The 18,329-nt window shown below is 31.6% G+C and overlaps 2 protein-coding genes across 2 annotated transcripts in view; one reads left to right on the top strand and one right to left on the bottom strand.

The window, feature by feature from the left end:
• The window catches only part of Sol1, a 365,472-nt gene that overhangs the window by 341,043 nt on the left and 6,100 nt on the right, over positions 1-18,329 (top strand). The window lies entirely within an intron of this gene.
• DNAlig3 (DNA ligase 3) lies at positions 11,048-18,160 on the bottom strand. The gene is made up of 4 exons (XM_068765907.1): positions 16,429-18,160; positions 13,303-13,456; positions 12,705-12,968; positions 11,048-12,282 (listed from the first exon to the last, which is right to left on the bottom strand). The coding sequence occupies exons 1-4, from the start codon at positions 18,022-18,024 to the stop codon at positions 11,543-11,545; spliced, it is 2,754 nt and encodes a 917-aa protein (XP_068622008.1). The 5' UTR covers positions 18,025-18,160; the 3' UTR covers positions 11,048-11,542.

Below are 18,329 nucleotides of genomic sequence, written 5' to 3'. Positions count from 1 at the left end.
TATAGGTTTTACACTTTCCAAGAACAAACACCAACTTATTTAAGGAACAAGCTTCTAAAATAGAATACGTAAAATCATTACATTCACCCTCCCTAAAAGGTATCTGTGGGGATGTACAATAATCGTTACGCTTGGCAATCAGTTTGGCGATTGCAGTGTGATATTATGGTACGCAGAGGACGCGACTACCCATCCACTGTAAATCTATTTGTGAACTGTGGTAATCCCATATAATTAATGCACAAAGAATTGTATTATTTAAATTTGTATCCCGGGAATCGAAACAGCGACCGACGATAGAAAATCTCAGTCCTTTACCACCGTCATAGATTAGCAATTGTCGCCGATTCCATATGATATTCGGCCTAATAATTTAGGCCTCTAAACACAATTTGAAAATTCGTGTTATTCGTAAATCAATGTCATCATTCTCTAACAAATACCTTTTTACTTGTGGTAAGGAAACAACGCATATGTAAATATATATCATAGCACAAAATTTGTGCAACTAGGATTATCTAAATACGGATGTTTAATCTTTCGATGATAAGTTAAGAAATTGGTCAATGGAAATACCACATAATGTCTTTATATGAACTGCATCCGTTATTTTACAAACTATACAAAGTAATAAATAAAGAAAAGATTTCTAAATACTTCTAGAACGTTATTCTTTATCTCACTTCAACACACATCGACTTTTATGACTCGAGATAACTTCGCCGTCGGTGCTTCAGTCGTTACCGTAAAAATAATAAATAAATCGCTTCCAATTTGGTCGCAGCTTATATATTGTAAAATACTATATAAAACTGTAAATTTTTAGTAGAAATTCAAATATAACCAGACTTCTAACAATATTTTAAATATTTTGTATTATAAAATTTTAGCAATATTGAAAAAGATACGCTAGAATTTCAACAGGTTTAAATATTTTCGGTTTTTATCGCAATTGGAGGAACACACGTATGTAACCTTTTTGATTTTTTTTTTGTCAAAATTAACCAAATGTGAAAATGAATAAAGTATTTTCTACTAAAATGTCAATTTAGATGTTACAAATTCCTTTCGGTGTTACAAATTTTATAATGATATAAAAATTCTGTCAATCTTGCATTTCATAAAATTGATTGTGGTATGATTTAAAATAATAATAGACTTTGTACCTTTTAAAAGACTTATGCAAGTAGTAGTAAGCTTTTATCGGCGATAATAGCACTCAGCGGTTATCGGGTACCTCTGTTAATAGCCGAAACAAGCTGCTATAGCAATAACGACACCCTAAATAGCTTTTAACCTATAACCTAAACTGTTTATGTTTAGTGTTATGTACACAGTTTAATAATGATATAACATTTGTCATTCGTCTTGCATATATCAAATTATATTTGCTATATTTTAACCAAAACTTTCACTTTGCTATTTTAAATATAATACAATTTAAACATTTCTATCGCCCTAAAAATAATGCTAAACGTAAGTCAAAGCGTACAGTTTCCTTGTTAAAATATTAATCCGCATATCTGGAGTTGGAGACATTACAGTTGCTAAATCATTGATATTATTGCTCTGAAGCAAGAAAAAAATTACAACGAATTAACAATACTTCATACTGGCTTCTAAAATGATGCATTCTAGCCTGTAAAAATCGTTTCTTTTACGTTAAGAGGAAAGAATGACATCTATTCCGTTTGGAAAATAACGGATTGCCCCGATGTGACCACGTAAAATATTTCTGTTTTCAGCGTTTAAGATAACTAAACCACATACAAGTAAAAATAGATCTAGTAAACCACGAATTCAGAAATATATGTTGACAAAAGTCTTTGCTCTGTGGACGTCAAGTTACTTGTAAATTAAATCATCTTGGTGTCTATATAGACATACGGCCTTTAGATTCAGAGAATCAGCCAGTAAAAGCAGTAGTTTGAAAGGGTTCTTTTCGGAAAAATTGGAAGGGCAATAGTTTACAAGGAGCAAATACATATGTATTGAATCAAAAACAGAGTCCGAAGATATGGAGCGCTTAGCGTTAAAAAGCATTTGTTAATGACCAAAAAAAAATTATCGACAAGATAATAATATCACCAGACGTCGAACTGCAAAAACGGTTACGATAAATATATAAAATTAACTCTTTTATATATTTTATATTACTTCGTATTAGTAGTACCAGAATTATGTGTTATTATTAATTCTGGTTGTACTAATACAAAGTAACCGAAACACTTCGAAAATAATTATTGTATGAACATACACTTATTCTTTTTATTTTATTATTATTATTATTATTAACATACATTTTTTTTTTAATATTATTCCATGGATAGTAATAAAGTTCAGTCAAAAGGGAACAAAATTACAAGTTCAGTGTACCTAAGAATAGGAGAAACAATAACAATCCTCGTAATGAAAAAAAAACTCTAACGTTTTTTTACATCATACGTATTTTTCTAAAGACAGAGCTCCGGTAGATAATTTATTTTATGCTAATATTACGAAATGATAAATACGCAATACGGATAAAGACATAATAGATCGCAATATTTGTAATTGTTTATGCTTATACAACATTACGGTCATTTAAACTGCATGAAAGGAACAGCTAAAATATAATATTTTAAGCATGTCACAAGAATTTAATAAAAATGTTTAAATACTTCAATAATAAAACATAAGTTATTACAAAACTTATCTTTGTAATAATCATAAAATTCCATCTTTAATGCCAATATCCTCCATTAGCCAAAAAAATATTGTCACATTAATGTTACAAGAGCGCTAATTAATGTGTTACGAAGTCGGAATTGGCGTCGATTCAAATGTGAAAATTGTAGATATCAATAAGAGAAGATATATTACTTCTTGACGATATAATCCGAAGTAAAAGAAACTATGTAATTTAAGTTACAACGCCATCGGTTCATAAGGCAGTTGAAGAGTCATGAATAAAATATTATCAAATGGAACAAGAAATATTTTATTTGCATGAGTTTGTACCTATTTTATGTAACGCTAATTAAAAAAAATGTGTAAATTACATAAAAATTAAAAAAGGTGATTCTAAATAAAACTTGCATGTAAAAGTTAAATAGCGTTGGAGTCTAATTTTAATGCAGTTTTCGTAGTGGCAATGTTTATTACTAAAACTAGTTCGAGATGGTCAAAATAAATTGTTAGAAATGCATTAATCTTATTAAAGTATTGCTGTTTTATAGACAACGTCATTCTGATTTCAAAAATTTTTATCAACATTTTCAATCTAAAAAAAGAGGTTATTTTAAGGCCGTGCAGTATCTTATTTAAATAAAGCTACATGTTTAGTTATGTACTCGTATGCAAAGGGCGTAGAAACGGCGTGGACACATATGGTATGTGTATGTGTATTACAACAATTTCTTATTTTAGATTGTTTGGTTGGACTTGGTTTATGGCGAACGAGTGACCAGTTTTAATATAGCTTAATATATTTAAACAGAATCGCTAGAAGATATACTATATTGTGCAAAAGAATATTTTATATTTTTAATACCACTTTTTTCACTTTTGAAACAAATTTTCTTAAAACGTCATCAGAATTTAGAGATTACAGTAAATTTTTGCTGCCAACACGTCGATAGCATTAATATTATAAGGCGAATGATGTGTTATCAGGAAATTCAATATCCAGAGTGGAAGTAAAATTTCAACGTAACTGCTTCAACTACGTCCGATAGGATGCCTGAGGCGGCTACCTCGGCTCGATGGTATCAAATATGTATACGAGATTCCTGTTTCACGTCTTACGTAGGCTATGGTAACAGTTTTCAAACTACCCCATGGCATTATAACGACGTGAACGTTACGATATAATAGTTTTCACGAATTTTATATATGTACCTCCGGGACCCTGCTTCATTTTTATAGTACACGAATTTTCTATTTACATTTTAATATGTTTTATATTTTTTGTACCTTGTTACAATAAACGATAAGTAAATTGTAACATAGCTTGATTTTTTTTAAAAAATATTATTGTAGCGAAAACATATATTTTGTAAGGAGAAAATAGAAAACTATTTATAAGTACTGTTGAGAGATATATATAACGAGGCACCGGCGACACATAGTTGTTGAATTGACGGAGCCTTCGATTTTCTTAGGACATCGTTATACATTGTCGAGTCTAATAATATTCTTAGAAATTGTATAGTAATAGAAGTTTATTGGAATCGCCAAAATTATATTAGTAAAGTCGGAAAAGCCAACATCACCGTTTTAAAAAATACTTCTCCTACGTACATTTCACTTTTTTCACTCTATGATGAAAATCTTTTTGAAAAATTTGCAATTTTATTAGATATGTCTTTTGTTTTTTTTTTATTTATTGCCTACAACATAACTCTGACTGTAAAATTAAAATAAAAAAAAATGTTTTACTTTCCATACGTTCGCTCCATAAAAGATTTTATGCTTTCTCTTAATAGATTAAAATTTTAAGTATATTTCGAGTAGTAATTTTGAATTTCGCTCAAATTCTGAAACAGTCTAATTTTATCTATTCAAATTAGATTATTTATATTTGGGAAAATTACTTGTAGCGATAAGTTATAACAAAGAATGTCATTGCTCTTTACTATGGTACGCTCGCTAACAATAAATAACTTTAATTTGCCAAAGTTTTAGTTTTGGTGTGTTGTAAAGCATTCAAGATTGGTAACACTATGACTTCTATTTCTAATAATAAAAAGCAGTTTTCAACAGTAACAAAGCTTCTGTTAGAAAGGTACGATGTAGTAAAGTAACTATTTTTTTCAGTTTCAGGTGACAAATCTTTTGAATGTGCAAGATATCTAAGATCGGGTCGAGGGTAGGTTTGTGTGGGATTCCTACCCATTAAATACCCTCGATAGACGCTATCTGCATTTATTAAGTATCTTTGGATATGTGTTGTTCACGCTGCCAAAAAAGTATTTGCTATCAAAATTGTTGGTGACCAAGACGATACATCATCCTCCTCAAGGCCGGTTAAACTAGTGAGAGTTTAGGACTTCACCCTGAAAGCCCGCGACTCCGAGCTTAAAATTGTAAGGCCAACCAGACTTAATATTTTGTCTCGTGGTGCTACGCTTCAAACGCTCTACAGGATTTTGTAAACAATAACTAAGTTTGTACTACGTCCCACTAGTCTTGTTTCTTCGTCTTATAAAAGAAATTATTTTTTTTATAAGACCAAGACCAATAAAACTTTTGCTATCCGCGTATCAGGTGTAAAAAGGCTCGATTACAACATATTTACGTACACCTGCACCGACCAGACTGCTATTCCTACCTAAACATTTTTAAATAATCCTGCCAATGCTGTTTAAGAAACCTGTTTCTCTCTCAACTCTCTTTCTTATCTATAAACAGACAAGATAAGCATGATCCTTAAGCTACTTATAAAGAGATTTCGCAGTTTTAATTTACGTTTCCGTTGTTTAGTAATACTTTTTCTCCTTAAATATGTTAAAAATTGCATACCTATCTATCCTAGGGAACACTAAAATCTAATAGACAAATAGACATACATTAGATACGCGTTCTAATTTACTTTTAATTGAAAATATAAATAAGTCCAGTCTAGAAAATATCACCGCTATATCCCAGAGATTATATACAATTTTTCATACGTGTCCATCATAACTGTCCAATCGGGAGCTATTTCCGCGATACAATTTTCTATTTATCGTTTGTTTTTTTTTTTGGATGCTTTCTTACTTTCATAGAATTAATGTTTTTTATAAACTCTCGAAATGTCAAATAACAGTGATATACAGATGTAGTAAAAATTATGTTACACGAGGATTATCTTTAAATTAAATAAGAAAGTAATTTAAAGAACATTTAACGTGAACAACATTTATTTTACCCGTAAATATGAAATGTAAAAATTAATTGAAACGCCGAGTTTTAACTAAATTATTTATTAAACGGAAGATATTCGCTAAAGCCCCTCTATTTAGCTTCCCAACTTTCTGGAATATAAATTGAATATAACATAAATATAAGTTTGTAAAAAAAATATATGTTTTACTTTATTATCTAAACATCCTATTTTAAAGAATACAACCGCAGACGATAATCTAAGGTATTTCGTCTATATTGTGATACTCGAACATTACCAAACTTAGACTCACTCGATTGCCAGTCCGACTTGGCCAAGGGGTCGGACTGGCAATCAAGTGCAGCCAGGTACAGGGCCTGGCTGCACTTGATTGCCAGTCGGACCTACGTTTTCCCTGCGCCCCCAGCGACACTCACACCTGTCCCTTACACAATAAGGTCCCACAAAATTTTAAAAACACCACGCGTCCTACAAAGTTCATTTTTTTATTTTATTTTATTCGAAAAAAAAAACAAGAGAACATGTAACAAAGGTCATATACCTTAAGAATACATACAGTACACGCCACAACACACTATTTGATGATAACTATTTGTTGATTGTTATTAACTTGCTAATATTCTATATACAGAGTCCGATTATTTTTAATTTATTTTATTATAGTGCCATTTTTAGGAAGGAAAATGAGAATTTGAATAAAAGCCATTTATTTGAAGTTTCGGTCGGAAAGTTACTGATTAATCCACCTAAATTACTTATTAATTAAATAGTAGTTATTTAACTGGATATTTAATTATAAGTGTCAATAACATAATAACACTTAAAATTATGGAGAATATAAAAAATCACATACGACTCCTATTCGAGCAAACACTTTTTCTTTACGTAACAAATTGGATATACTTAATTTTAACTCCGAATAAATGTCATAAAATAGATTTTTACGTGTCTAAAACAACTGTCGTCTTCGTCGCAAATGATAAATGATCTCTACAAGAAGAACACAAAAAAGTGACACCCTTAAATCTTACGTACATTTGTCACCTAAACTCGAGTACCTGTAAACCAAGGAACACAAATGGTAGCAAATGTGGGACAGAAACGTTTTTCTTGTTTTTTCAAATTCTTTTTCATTTTTGAGTCATATTTATCTTGTAACTACTCTATTCACGAATCGAAATTTATTGGTCATCTCTTTTACTCAACCCTTTAAGAGGACTGGAGGTTATTGAGTATCCAATGCTGGACATAAACTTCCCATAAAATTCCAACAAGACCGATATTAGGGGCTTACGTCTTCCGACTTGATCCTTGACCTCCATACCTTAAAGCTTCAGCTGCCATCCCTACTAAGCTTCTGAGAATACACCATAGAACTCATTTGTAGATGAAAAACTCGAGTTTTTAATTAGTCTCGATGACGGCGAAGTGAAATGGTTTAATTCTTTTGTATAACCACAGTGGAGGAAGGTACGTATATGTTTTCTCTTCTGATCCGATCCGTTACGCAGGAACTTTTTAATTTTAAATCTAAAATTATAAGTGTATTATTAAATAAATAATATAGCATTTAAGAGTATTTTGAAACTCAAAATGTGTGTTATTTACTTTGTTGAATTATTAACCTCGTTGATAACAATGTATACATCAAATAAACATAAATTCTGGCCAGCTCTTCTCAGCAGATCAATATTCCAAGCCGATAATAGCGTATTACTTATAATATGAAAATGATCGACGATTCAAAAGAACGTGTCTATAACTGCTGGAATAAAAATAAGTTTGAATTCCAACCCGAGACAGCTTCTAAGTACTGGGAGAGGTTTGGCAATAGAAGTCATACATATATTATTAACTTAACAAATCACGAAGTAATTTTTTTACAAGAAGAAAATTAGAAAATAATGTACCTTTCGTAGCACTACGTTTATTTTTGTATAATGTGAGCAAAATCTTGTTACGAAGATTAAAGGCAATAACTGGTTGAATAGCTTTTCATAGCGTGGTCACATCTGCCCTAGACTCATATAAACATGTGACGAACGAAAATTTTTGGCGTCTTTATGAAAGTAACTTAAAATGCTTCCCGTAATATAAATTTCTTTAGAATTTCTTTTTAATTTAGGTCTAATTATTTCAAACAATTGTATTATATTATATGGCAACACCGAGAACTATTCTTGGAAAAATAAAATGCAATTTTTTCCAAAGAATCCACTTTTAAGTATCAAGTAATATGCGAAAATAATAGTTCGAGTTCAATTTAACGGCAGTATCGCGCGGACCACGTCTTAATTAACGGAGTCCCAGTGACAAGCGTCATGCATAAACAACGAACACTCCCGGAACAAAAACTACGAAACGACAACAGGGCGCGCAAAGCTTTTTCGAATTGCTGTCAAATATCAACAAGATTTTAAATCGCTAATTTAGTTGATTTTGAGCGTTTTAGTAGTTGTATCTTTTTACGTTTGTATAAACTTTAATCTTTAGTGAAATCCACATTCAACGTAATCTAAACGAGAATCTACAAATAAAAACCACAGAATGTCTTAGTGTGACATTTGTCTTCATAGCATCAATATTTAATAATAAACTATTGAAAGAGTAAAAGAGTAACATTTGAAGTTAGGCTAAGATTCGTAGAACAAGAATTTGAATCTCAAAAGGTGCTCATTTTGAGAATTATGAATAATATTGTAAGCAACACATCTATGCTTTCATGGGATAAAAGTATCAGCTTTTGTATACTTTGACAGTTGAATTGTCACTGTCATTCTTCTCTCATCTATCATTATCTTTATGTCACTAATTAATTTAAAATTCCTCAGTGACACTACTATAATTAAGAAAATGGAATTACTCTCTCTTTAAAATATACCAGATACAGGTTACAACAGTCTTTCAAATACCTCACCATGAAGAAAGGAACACATGAACGTTAGTTTTTCTACTGTCATCTACAAAACGTGACATTTACAAACAATTTTATATAAACCTATTTATAATATTATAAGATGAAAATAACAAGAAAAAGTAAACAATAAGGTAAAATTAAATATGAATATAGCTAACTACCAGGGAACAATTATGCTAAGTGCCATCTACAACCTTAGTAAAGCTCAATAGACGAGATATACATGTGTAAAAAAATCTAACCCACATAGAGAAAGTATAGATATATAAAATTGCTACGAACACGACTTAAAGTCTTTTTATATATACATTTAATACATTCTTTATCAATCCGTCAAATTATTTAGTATAGTTATAAATGTATTAAGACTGGAACAACCTTAGCTGCACCAAAAATATGTTAGCAACACAGACCCCAACATTGTTTATCCAAAAAAATCCAGTTCCATAAAAAGTTTGCAATTATAAGGTCCTGGCCGCAGAATCGTAAGGTTACGTGCGAGTTAAAAAAATGTAATAGCAAATCTGGTTTTTAACATTAGAGTATTATTACAGGCGCTTTATTGATAGAAATATTGAAAATGGTGCCCTTTCTTGTTAACCTTTAATCAGTACCATTGTGTTATAGTAAGCATTATATTTCACTATCAATCAAATTGTATTTAAACAGTTTACGCTAGATAAAAGCTGTTATCTCTATAGACAGTTGTCCGTTATTGGCACTTTATATTAATGATACTTTACTATTAAAATACCTTACATAAACTACGTTCTAATCCGCACTTAAAGTACAAGAACATATTGTTTTATTAAAGTGAAGTCGCTTTAATTTTCGTTCATATTTATATTTGCATCGTATCCCAAACTCACACAAACGACAACTTAGTCGCCCCTTTACGTATATACGAGTTAATAATTAATTTGTTTTTGCACACAAAGCAACGTAGCCTTGCGGAGTTTGTAGCGAAACTGTTGAAAATTTAAAACGGAAAACACGATACTCTGCCTAAGGGCGTTTACAGCGGTTATGTGCCATATTTGCTATGTTTAAGGGTTCCCATGCCTCTAAACAGTGAAAATAGCTTACCGTTCTTTCTGTTTGATACTCGCAAATGGATAAAGTAGATTTGTTTATGTTCACAGTTATATTATAGTTCACAGTTATGTTATATATATAAACAATACACTCATTGTAGGTAAATATGTTAGGTTTAGGTCACTTTTTCTCAAATGGATCATGTTATATGATGTCATTGAGCTAATAAGTTATCTGAGAATGTAACGAACATGATTCTACAATAACCTGTACCTAATTCAATATAATTTATTAAAGAAAAAATGACGTGGCAAATTTAACCTCTGTTTAAGTTAATTTTGAGTGTACGATTTAATTAAAAATCGCTTTTTATATACATTTTAAAGGTTTCTAGTATCTTTATTCAAAATTGATATACTTGGAATTATAAATTGTGAAGTGTGGAGGTAAAAATACATCATGTGTTGATGGAATGTGCCAAGAAGCAAGAGAGAATAACTGTCGTGGCAACTAAAATTTAGTCCGTACGATGTTGGCAGCGCACAATCTATTTTGTAGGAACCTAAGTCGGAAGCGGCTAAACGATTTTGCAGATTGGTGTCTGGCCTCCTTAACGATTTTTGAATGTTGTAATCTCACATATTTATGGTGGTCTCAGTGGGTTTGACATGTCCAAGCATGGCAAAACCCCAACTTAAAAATAAAGTTTATAAAAAAAAAATTGTTAATTAATAGACTTAATTTGGTAAAATAAAACCACAACAAATTTAATAAAATTATTATATTACTTTAATATACTGGCAATGCAGAGTACTGATCGTTTTCAGCGCAAATTAGACTAATAACGCCAAGGTAATACGCTATCGCTGACTGTTCGACACTTTTTTTACTTTCTTAGTAAAAGAAAATGGGTATAAAACATAGTGAAGAGATAAATAACTTCATTCCGTGTGGATCTTTTCATTAAAAACATAGTATGCCATAAAAAATAATAGCGATTGCCATTGCAAGGGTGTCTTCTATGAATTTAACGGTTGCAAGCAAGACAGAGCCATCTAGTGATGAACAATGGACACAATAACTGGTCATAAAACAAATGCTTTTTTTGTAATATTTCATGCCAGTAGCAATCATGAAACACCATTCAGGTTGTTTTATATTGTTTTTAATAAAACACAAATTATTTTTCTTAAAAAAATTTATTTCATTCAAAAAACAAGCGGTGTACAGTCAAAATTGTTTAATTTTATCATGATAAAAAATAAACTAAATGAATATTTTCATAATAAATCTTCTTAAATTCAAATTTAAAATAAAAAATCAACATGTCCAAATATTTGTAACACTTGCGCAATGAAATGACTAAATATCTATTTTTACTCCAAGAATTCTGACCCGCAGTATATAATCAAAGGATTGCATCAGTAAGAATTAGTCATAAATTGATTATCGTCGTTTCTCAGATATTAACACATCATTTACAAGTAAAGATTTCATATCTTACAAAATTAATACCAATTTGGTACAGGCATTCCAATAGATACATAAAATATCCAACAATCCACAATTTTATATCGTTCCATATAATACGACAAAATATACGGCAACTGTTTTGGCACGTCAAAAGATAGGCGTTCATAAAAATAAAATAAAAAAAACTGGCGTGCCAAATGAAAAGCCGGGTACTATATAACAATATTAATATATATACTATTAATCAATAACTAAGGCAGAACAGTCACCGCATAGCTCTTTGTATCACAAAGTTTAACAACATTAATACATTTTTTTAACCAATTTTTTGTCACATGTCTAACTTCTGAAGAATATTTATGCCTTAATTTTTGCATTTTTCTAAACTCTATAAAATTTTCATTATGAACAAGGTAATCAACATCTGTGGATTTTAAAGATTTGACAAGAGTGCCTCCATATGCTATCCAATGTCTTTCAAAACATCTCCTTTCATCTTCAGGAATACTAATAAAGTCAGGATAAAAAGCTATGCGTTTATCCATAAACGGATTGGGCAAAGGATTTTCTGGTAATAACTGATATTTTATGTCACATGCCTTGGTATCTTCATAACTTATTGTGCTAATATCACTAACATTGTCATTTGATGTATTAAAGCTATCTGATTTTCTTTTACGAGGCGATTTTTTAAGCATTTTATCAATTCTTGTTACATTTTTAGATATTTTACTACCATTACCAAGTGACAAAATTTTTGATGGACTTTTTTTCAATTTTTTAGCCGGAGGTTCATCGTCTGCTATGGTTTCAGCCAGTTTATTCAGCAAAGAGACATCAGTTTTTTCTTTAGACGTTCTAAACAATTCTTTCAGTTCATCTAAATTAGTTGCAGTTTTCCAATCCTTATCATCTCTTATTCTCGTTACTCTTGGAAATCTAACTGATATACCATCAGCTGTGTGAATGTTGGCTTTAGTTAATTCTGTGCCTGAAATACAAGATAACAATATAATTCTAAAGCTACTGAATATAATATTTGTGAAATATTATATATACATTGGCTGTGTAGGCAATGATTTTTACGAAGCTATAAATTATTAAAGCATATTAATTAACTTGTAATTATGTTTATAGATTTACAGCTTATGTGTAGCTGAATATGTAGCATAATCAAACAAACTTGTAGTCTAAGAACTAAAACCCCCATTTCAGACATTTACAATATTTATCTATTCCTAAGTATATCAACAGACTCTTTTATTAATAAAACTATTTAGATAGAGATATTTCTTAGGAATTAATTTTTATTGTTACCTGAACTAGATCATATGCCTATTAACTTGATTAACCAATATTGCTTTTTAGTAACTAACAAATTCTTAAAGCTAAAAACTTGATATAAATACATACCAGTTATCTCCCAAACCGGTTGATTCTTAGGATCCTTTGCAATAAAATCTGGAACCATTCCTTTATTACAGTGGAACCATGTAGGTAGCTTGGCATACTCCTGCGATATTTTCACCATTAGAGGAGCTAGTTCTTTTTGCAATCTTTCCAATGTGCTATCATCATGACCTGTGTGAACTTTGGTAACAGTCACCCAACGATTTCTATGAGTGTCTAAACAGCCCATTAAGAAAACTGACATCATTCCTCCCTTTTTACCGGTTCCTATAAAGAACACATACTAAATCAAATCTCAAATAAATTTTAAAAATTTAGCTTAAACTACTATCAACAAGGACAAAGACGCATATTTACCTAAAAAGTGTAAATATCATCTTTATAATTCATAAGAGTGATCTCAATAACTACCAAGAGGATAAATGACTACACAAATGTGAATCTAACTATACCATCTATGATTATTAGACACTATTTAAACATTTGCGATGTTGCAATAGTAATTAAAATACAATTGTAGTATAAATATACAAGGAGGTTCTAGGTAAACTTGGTTGTCTAAGCACATAAAAAACAAAATCAATTATTAAAAATAACTCACCAAACCATGCTCCAAGGACTAATAAATCTGCAGTATCAGCCATAGCTCCATCAAATAAATAATCTTTCTTTACTTTCAACCAATGTCTTTTACCAGGTTCATATGTTGATTCCAAATCTTTTAAGACAAGGCCTTCTAAACCTAATTTCAGTACCTTAAAAACAACAAAAAATAATGTTATATTGGTATTAAAAAGCTTACATTCAAATCAATAATTGAAGAAATTCATATGATAAATAAGTATGCACATGCTTAACATTATGCTTTGTTGCCATTGTCATTGTTTCGGCCCACAAACACCCACTGCAAGGTGTAGGACTCCCCCAAAGATGTCTAGGGGGGGATATACCAAAGTCACGGCAGGCAACTTTGCAATCAGAGTGGTTTTGTTATACATAGGCTTACCATAATTACGAAGAGCAAAACCGGGACGCAGAAGAGAAAGAGGCTCATTTTCATTTCGCTTTTCGCTTAATTTGTGTTTTTCATATTTGAAATGCAATCAAAATTATTATGAATTGAAAACATATTAATAAATATAAATATATTTTTTATTAAAAAGAAAAAGAGACAAAGTACAATTAATACAAACAACACTAAAAATTTGCCCGATTTTATTATTCACCCACGCTTGCTTTATATTTTTCACTAGAGTGCACTTTCTTCAGAATCGTTTTGTCGTGCTTAATTTTGTCATAAAATTCACTGCATGACATGTTCAAGTTGAATTTGCACGCAAGCAAGGCTTCCACAACGCATTCTTACATCCTCCCCCGATCGTCAGACCACATTTTTTTTATCTGCGAAAAAATTCTTTCCACTGGCGCTGAAGTACCGGGTAGACACATAGCAAACTCCACAATTTTCATTTTAAATTTGGCACCTCAATATGCTGCTTGTGAAAATGGGTGAATAGCTGGACCCTTTTCTCGGAGTAATTAGCTTCATTAGAATTTTGGAAGAAGCTTTTTGCCAATAACACCTCATCAAACAGCTCATCAATCATTTATTCATACTTTCTGCTGCTTTTCCGATTTCACTTCAGGTGAGCTCATTTTTCAAGCAGATCCACTCAAAATCTTCAGCTCCGTCGAAGCTCTTTTCCCACAAAGGTAAAAAAGATATGCAGCGCTCATAAAAACCGTTAACGTCACTCATGAAGTTTTCGACATTTATGGACTCTTTCAATTTATTTAAGAGTTGTTTAGCTGCTTGTGGAAGAAATTTGTTTTCCATTCTGTTTTGAAGATTGGGTTTTAACTTTGCCAACTCCATACCTACATCTGTCGCCGTTAAGTTAGTCTTCTCCATAGACTCAATGGTCTTGTTGAATACATTTAACTGTCCGAGTACAAACCAAAAATAAAGTGCTCCAATTTCTGTTGTGAAGAACTGTCGAACTGAGTTTACTTGAGCAAGAAAATAAGATTTCAAAAACTCGTATAGCTTCAGGATCCTTTCCACAGCTGGTAATAAAGACAGATATCTTGTATTTCTATGTTTCGCTAATTTTTTGTACTCGATGTCAGCTATCTCACAAAACTCTTTTAAGTTTGTGACGCGTCCAGTATATATACAAAAATATTTATATATTTTTACAACGGTAGCCTCTATTTCGACAGGAAGACCATCAACTGCATGTTGAATTGTATTGTGAATGATGTGTGCGCTGCAACCAATGCCTTTTATGTTAACGCCGATACCTTCATTGAGTTGTTGGTGCCCTGCCTGTTTACCCCTCCGAAATTCGTATTACAGTTATCACCACAGAAAGCAGCCACCTTGTTTTCTATTTCGTGTCTTTTGATTATCGACATTATGTGATTTGCCAAGATTTCAGACGTTTCTCCGACGACAGATCGAAAATCGAGTAACTTTACAGATATATCTCTCACGGGTACAAAGTACCTCACAACCATTGGTGCCAATTTAACATGATGTCTTTTTGATGTATCTGTTGAAATGTTCAAAAAATTGCATTCTTTTAGCTCATCGTGTAGTTCATCTCTTGCCACCAGTGCGATCACTCCCGTGATGATCGCTTCGCACTTGGTACGCGCAGACCCGAATTTGGGCTCAAATAGCTTCGATATTAATTTTGAGAAGCAATCAGATGTTTTAAAACTTATATCGTGCATTGCTGTATGGAATGCAAAAGTAGCTTCTTTAGCAGCAATGGAAAGTTCATATTCTGCGGGTTCGACATTTTTGAAAAACGACGTTATGGTAGATGAGCTTGCAATGGTACGTACGCTGGCCTTGTGTTTCGAGCACTTTAGATGATCCTTGATGTCTGCTCTTCCACCGTGTGCTATTGAAAACTCTGATGAACACTGTTGACATTTCACTCTGTCGTTATGACCGCAGAGCTTTTTAAGAAACGTATAGTTATTTTCAAGTTCTTTTGTGAATGTACAATTTCGTTTTAGCATGCTGAGCTAGGAAAAATCGTACGATAAATATCTGTTTCGACGAAAAAAATATATCAATACAATGGACACTAAATACAACACAGGCGGTATCACTCGTTCTCGCTCGCTTTTGTTTCGTCTTTAGCGCGGATAGCACGGAGGAACGATTGGTTGGGATGTCGGTACTGTTCAAGTTTGACCGAGACGCTAATGCAGACCGGCCGGGACGCCGGAACAGGTATCTCAAACCGGGACTACCCCGGTCAAACCGGGACGTATGGTAAGCTTAGTTATACAGACTAAGCTGCTGTCCATCATCTGGAAATTGGTTTAGGGGCAGTGATAATCCTTTATAATTGATGCAGTGTGAATGTGACAAGATTATAACTTCTGTCATTACAAAATCTGCAAGGCATATAGTAAACAATAATTAATTTTAATATGTAGCAATCCAAATTCTAATAACAATGTTTCTTACTATATTATCATTCTGTTAAATATTTCTATAACTATTAATTTTTGGATAGGGTGCACCATATATTAATTAACAGCAAATTCTTACATTTCACATCTACAACATGTATGTAATAAATATTTAATTTTTATTACATACAGGATGTAATAAAAATTAAAGTAAATCTCAAGATTGATAGGTTACCAAAAAAACAATAAGATATTATGTTATAGGTAAGTGAAATAAATCAACAAATTATACCTTTGCAATCATTTTAACTAAATCAGCTGGTCTTTGTATTAATTCTTGCTCAGAAAACATAACATGATTCTTGACTTCTACCATATTGTCCAGAAGGATTTGTCTCCTTTTTCTTATTGGCATATCCATCAAAATCTCTCCATTATAATAAAGACAATCAAACACATAGAGGCATACTTCCGCATTTTTGAAAGCAGACTGTTTATGAATACCTAATGTACCAAATGGTAAAGGTTTTCCAGTATTTACATCTACCATCAACACTTCAGCGTCCAATATTAAATCAAAACCTTTAGGGAATGCTTGCGGCAAATATTGTTCAAAATGATTAACTTTATGTGCCATTACTGGTTTAAGGGCCCGAGAAAAGTATTTAAATTCATAGCCCTTTTTGTGTACTTGAACCCGTTCACCATCATATTTTATTTCTGAGAACATGCCATTTGGACATTTTTTCATTGCCATCTCAACTGATTTACAAGCTTCAGCCAACATAGGCAGCACAGGTATCATTAGCACCAACTTTGCTTGCATTGACTTTTGTAAAGCATCTTTGTGTATTATTTTATGAGTTTGTGACTGAAATATATCCAAGACCAAGTCAAGATCTCTTGATGTTTGAAACACTTGATATGCATCAGGGTGAACACCTTCCAAAATGTGTTTAGGTCCTGCGTTAATCCTTAAATCACCTTTTATTAATCGGATTAACATTGTCATATCATCTAAATCACATTTTTTAACAATTTTTTTAAACTGATATATTTGTTCATCTTCTCGTGTTAACTTAGATAAGTCATTAAGAAAGTTTTCTATATCCAGTATTGTAAGAGTACTCTCATTGGCTGGGTGCATAACTTTTGATTTAGCAAAAAAACTTTTAATTGTGTTTGCAACATCTCCTTGTTCCAAATGGGTAAGCATTTCATCATGATCAGTTTGAAATATTCGCGAAAATAACTTAACAAGCTGTTTGCTTTTGAGGTTGTAAACTCTTTTAGACACCTGTGGTAGCAATAATTTACACCATAATCCTAAGCTGCCTTTAAAACTGTCACCATCACAACCTCTTGTGAAAAAAGTATTTACAACTGCAGTCTTTTCTGTGTAAGCATCTACTTTTGATATCCGTTTACACAATTTTATAAATGTAGAGAATTTATTATCTTTTACATCTTGAATATATTGTATACTTTTATCACATTTACTTGATACTTCACTTACTGTTTTTAAAGGTTTTGACTCATTTTTAATAATTTTCGCAATGTATTTTCCATTATTTTTGTCTGCAAACAATTTTTCGGTTTCATTAATTTTCTTCAATAAGAACTCTTGGTCTTCTTTATTTAAATTTTCCCAATTTCCTATGTCATCTATTGAATCTATGCGTTTGGTCGAAGGGCGTTGTTTTAAAAGAATATTCATAAAACATTCAACGTGGTGCCATGATTTCATAAGCTGATTTTCACCATAAGGACTAGGAACTACTTTCGCAATGCGTAATTCCCCATTAGGGCAGTTGCTTTTACAGGCTTTGCATGAAGCCCGACCACTTTTAGCTCTGTCTATATAAAACGGCGTCAAAGATTCTGCCATATCACTTACACATGAATTTTCACAACCAATTCAAAACAAGAACAAAATACATATATTGTTTCAAAATTATTATATTTGTTTTGAAATCCATGATGCACTGTGTTTATCTAATATATGATAAATAATATATCACCGTGTCTTGCTGTCACAAAAGAATATAATTTACTGCTATGAACTCTAGGCTTTTGGCTTGTCAGTTTTGCATACAGAAATAAAAAAAAAGTAATAATCGAAACTTATCTCAAGTAAAAATTAATTATTAAAAAAGTGCTTTGAAGAAAATGTCTACTTCAGTTCTGAAAGTA

Source organism: Battus philenor, unplaced genomic scaffold (assembly GCF_028537555.1).
Source record: "Battus philenor isolate CCGP_79_NKW_IND1 unplaced genomic scaffold, ilBatPhil1.0.hap1 SCAF_10, whole genome shotgun sequence".
NCBI lineage: Eukaryota > Metazoa > Arthropoda > Insecta > Lepidoptera > Papilionidae > Battus > Battus philenor.
The sequence above is the reverse complement of the archived record's forward strand: the minus strand, read 5'-3'. Positions and strand labels throughout refer to the sequence as shown.

Bases quoted from the DNA above. Each gene is read 5' to 3' on its own strand.
- DNAlig3 (XM_068765907.1), bottom strand. From the start codon at position 18,024: ATGGCAGAATCTTTGACGCCGTTTTATATAGACAGAGCTAAAAGTGGT. The intron at 12,969-13,302 runs GTGAGTTATTTT...TGTTCTTTATAG, and splicing joins AGTCCTTGGAGCATGGTTTG to GAACCGGTAAAAAGGGAGGA. The intron at 12,283-12,704 runs GTATGTATTTAT...CTTGTATTTCAG, and splicing joins ACCGGTTTGGGAGATAACTG to GCACAGAATTAACTAAAGCC.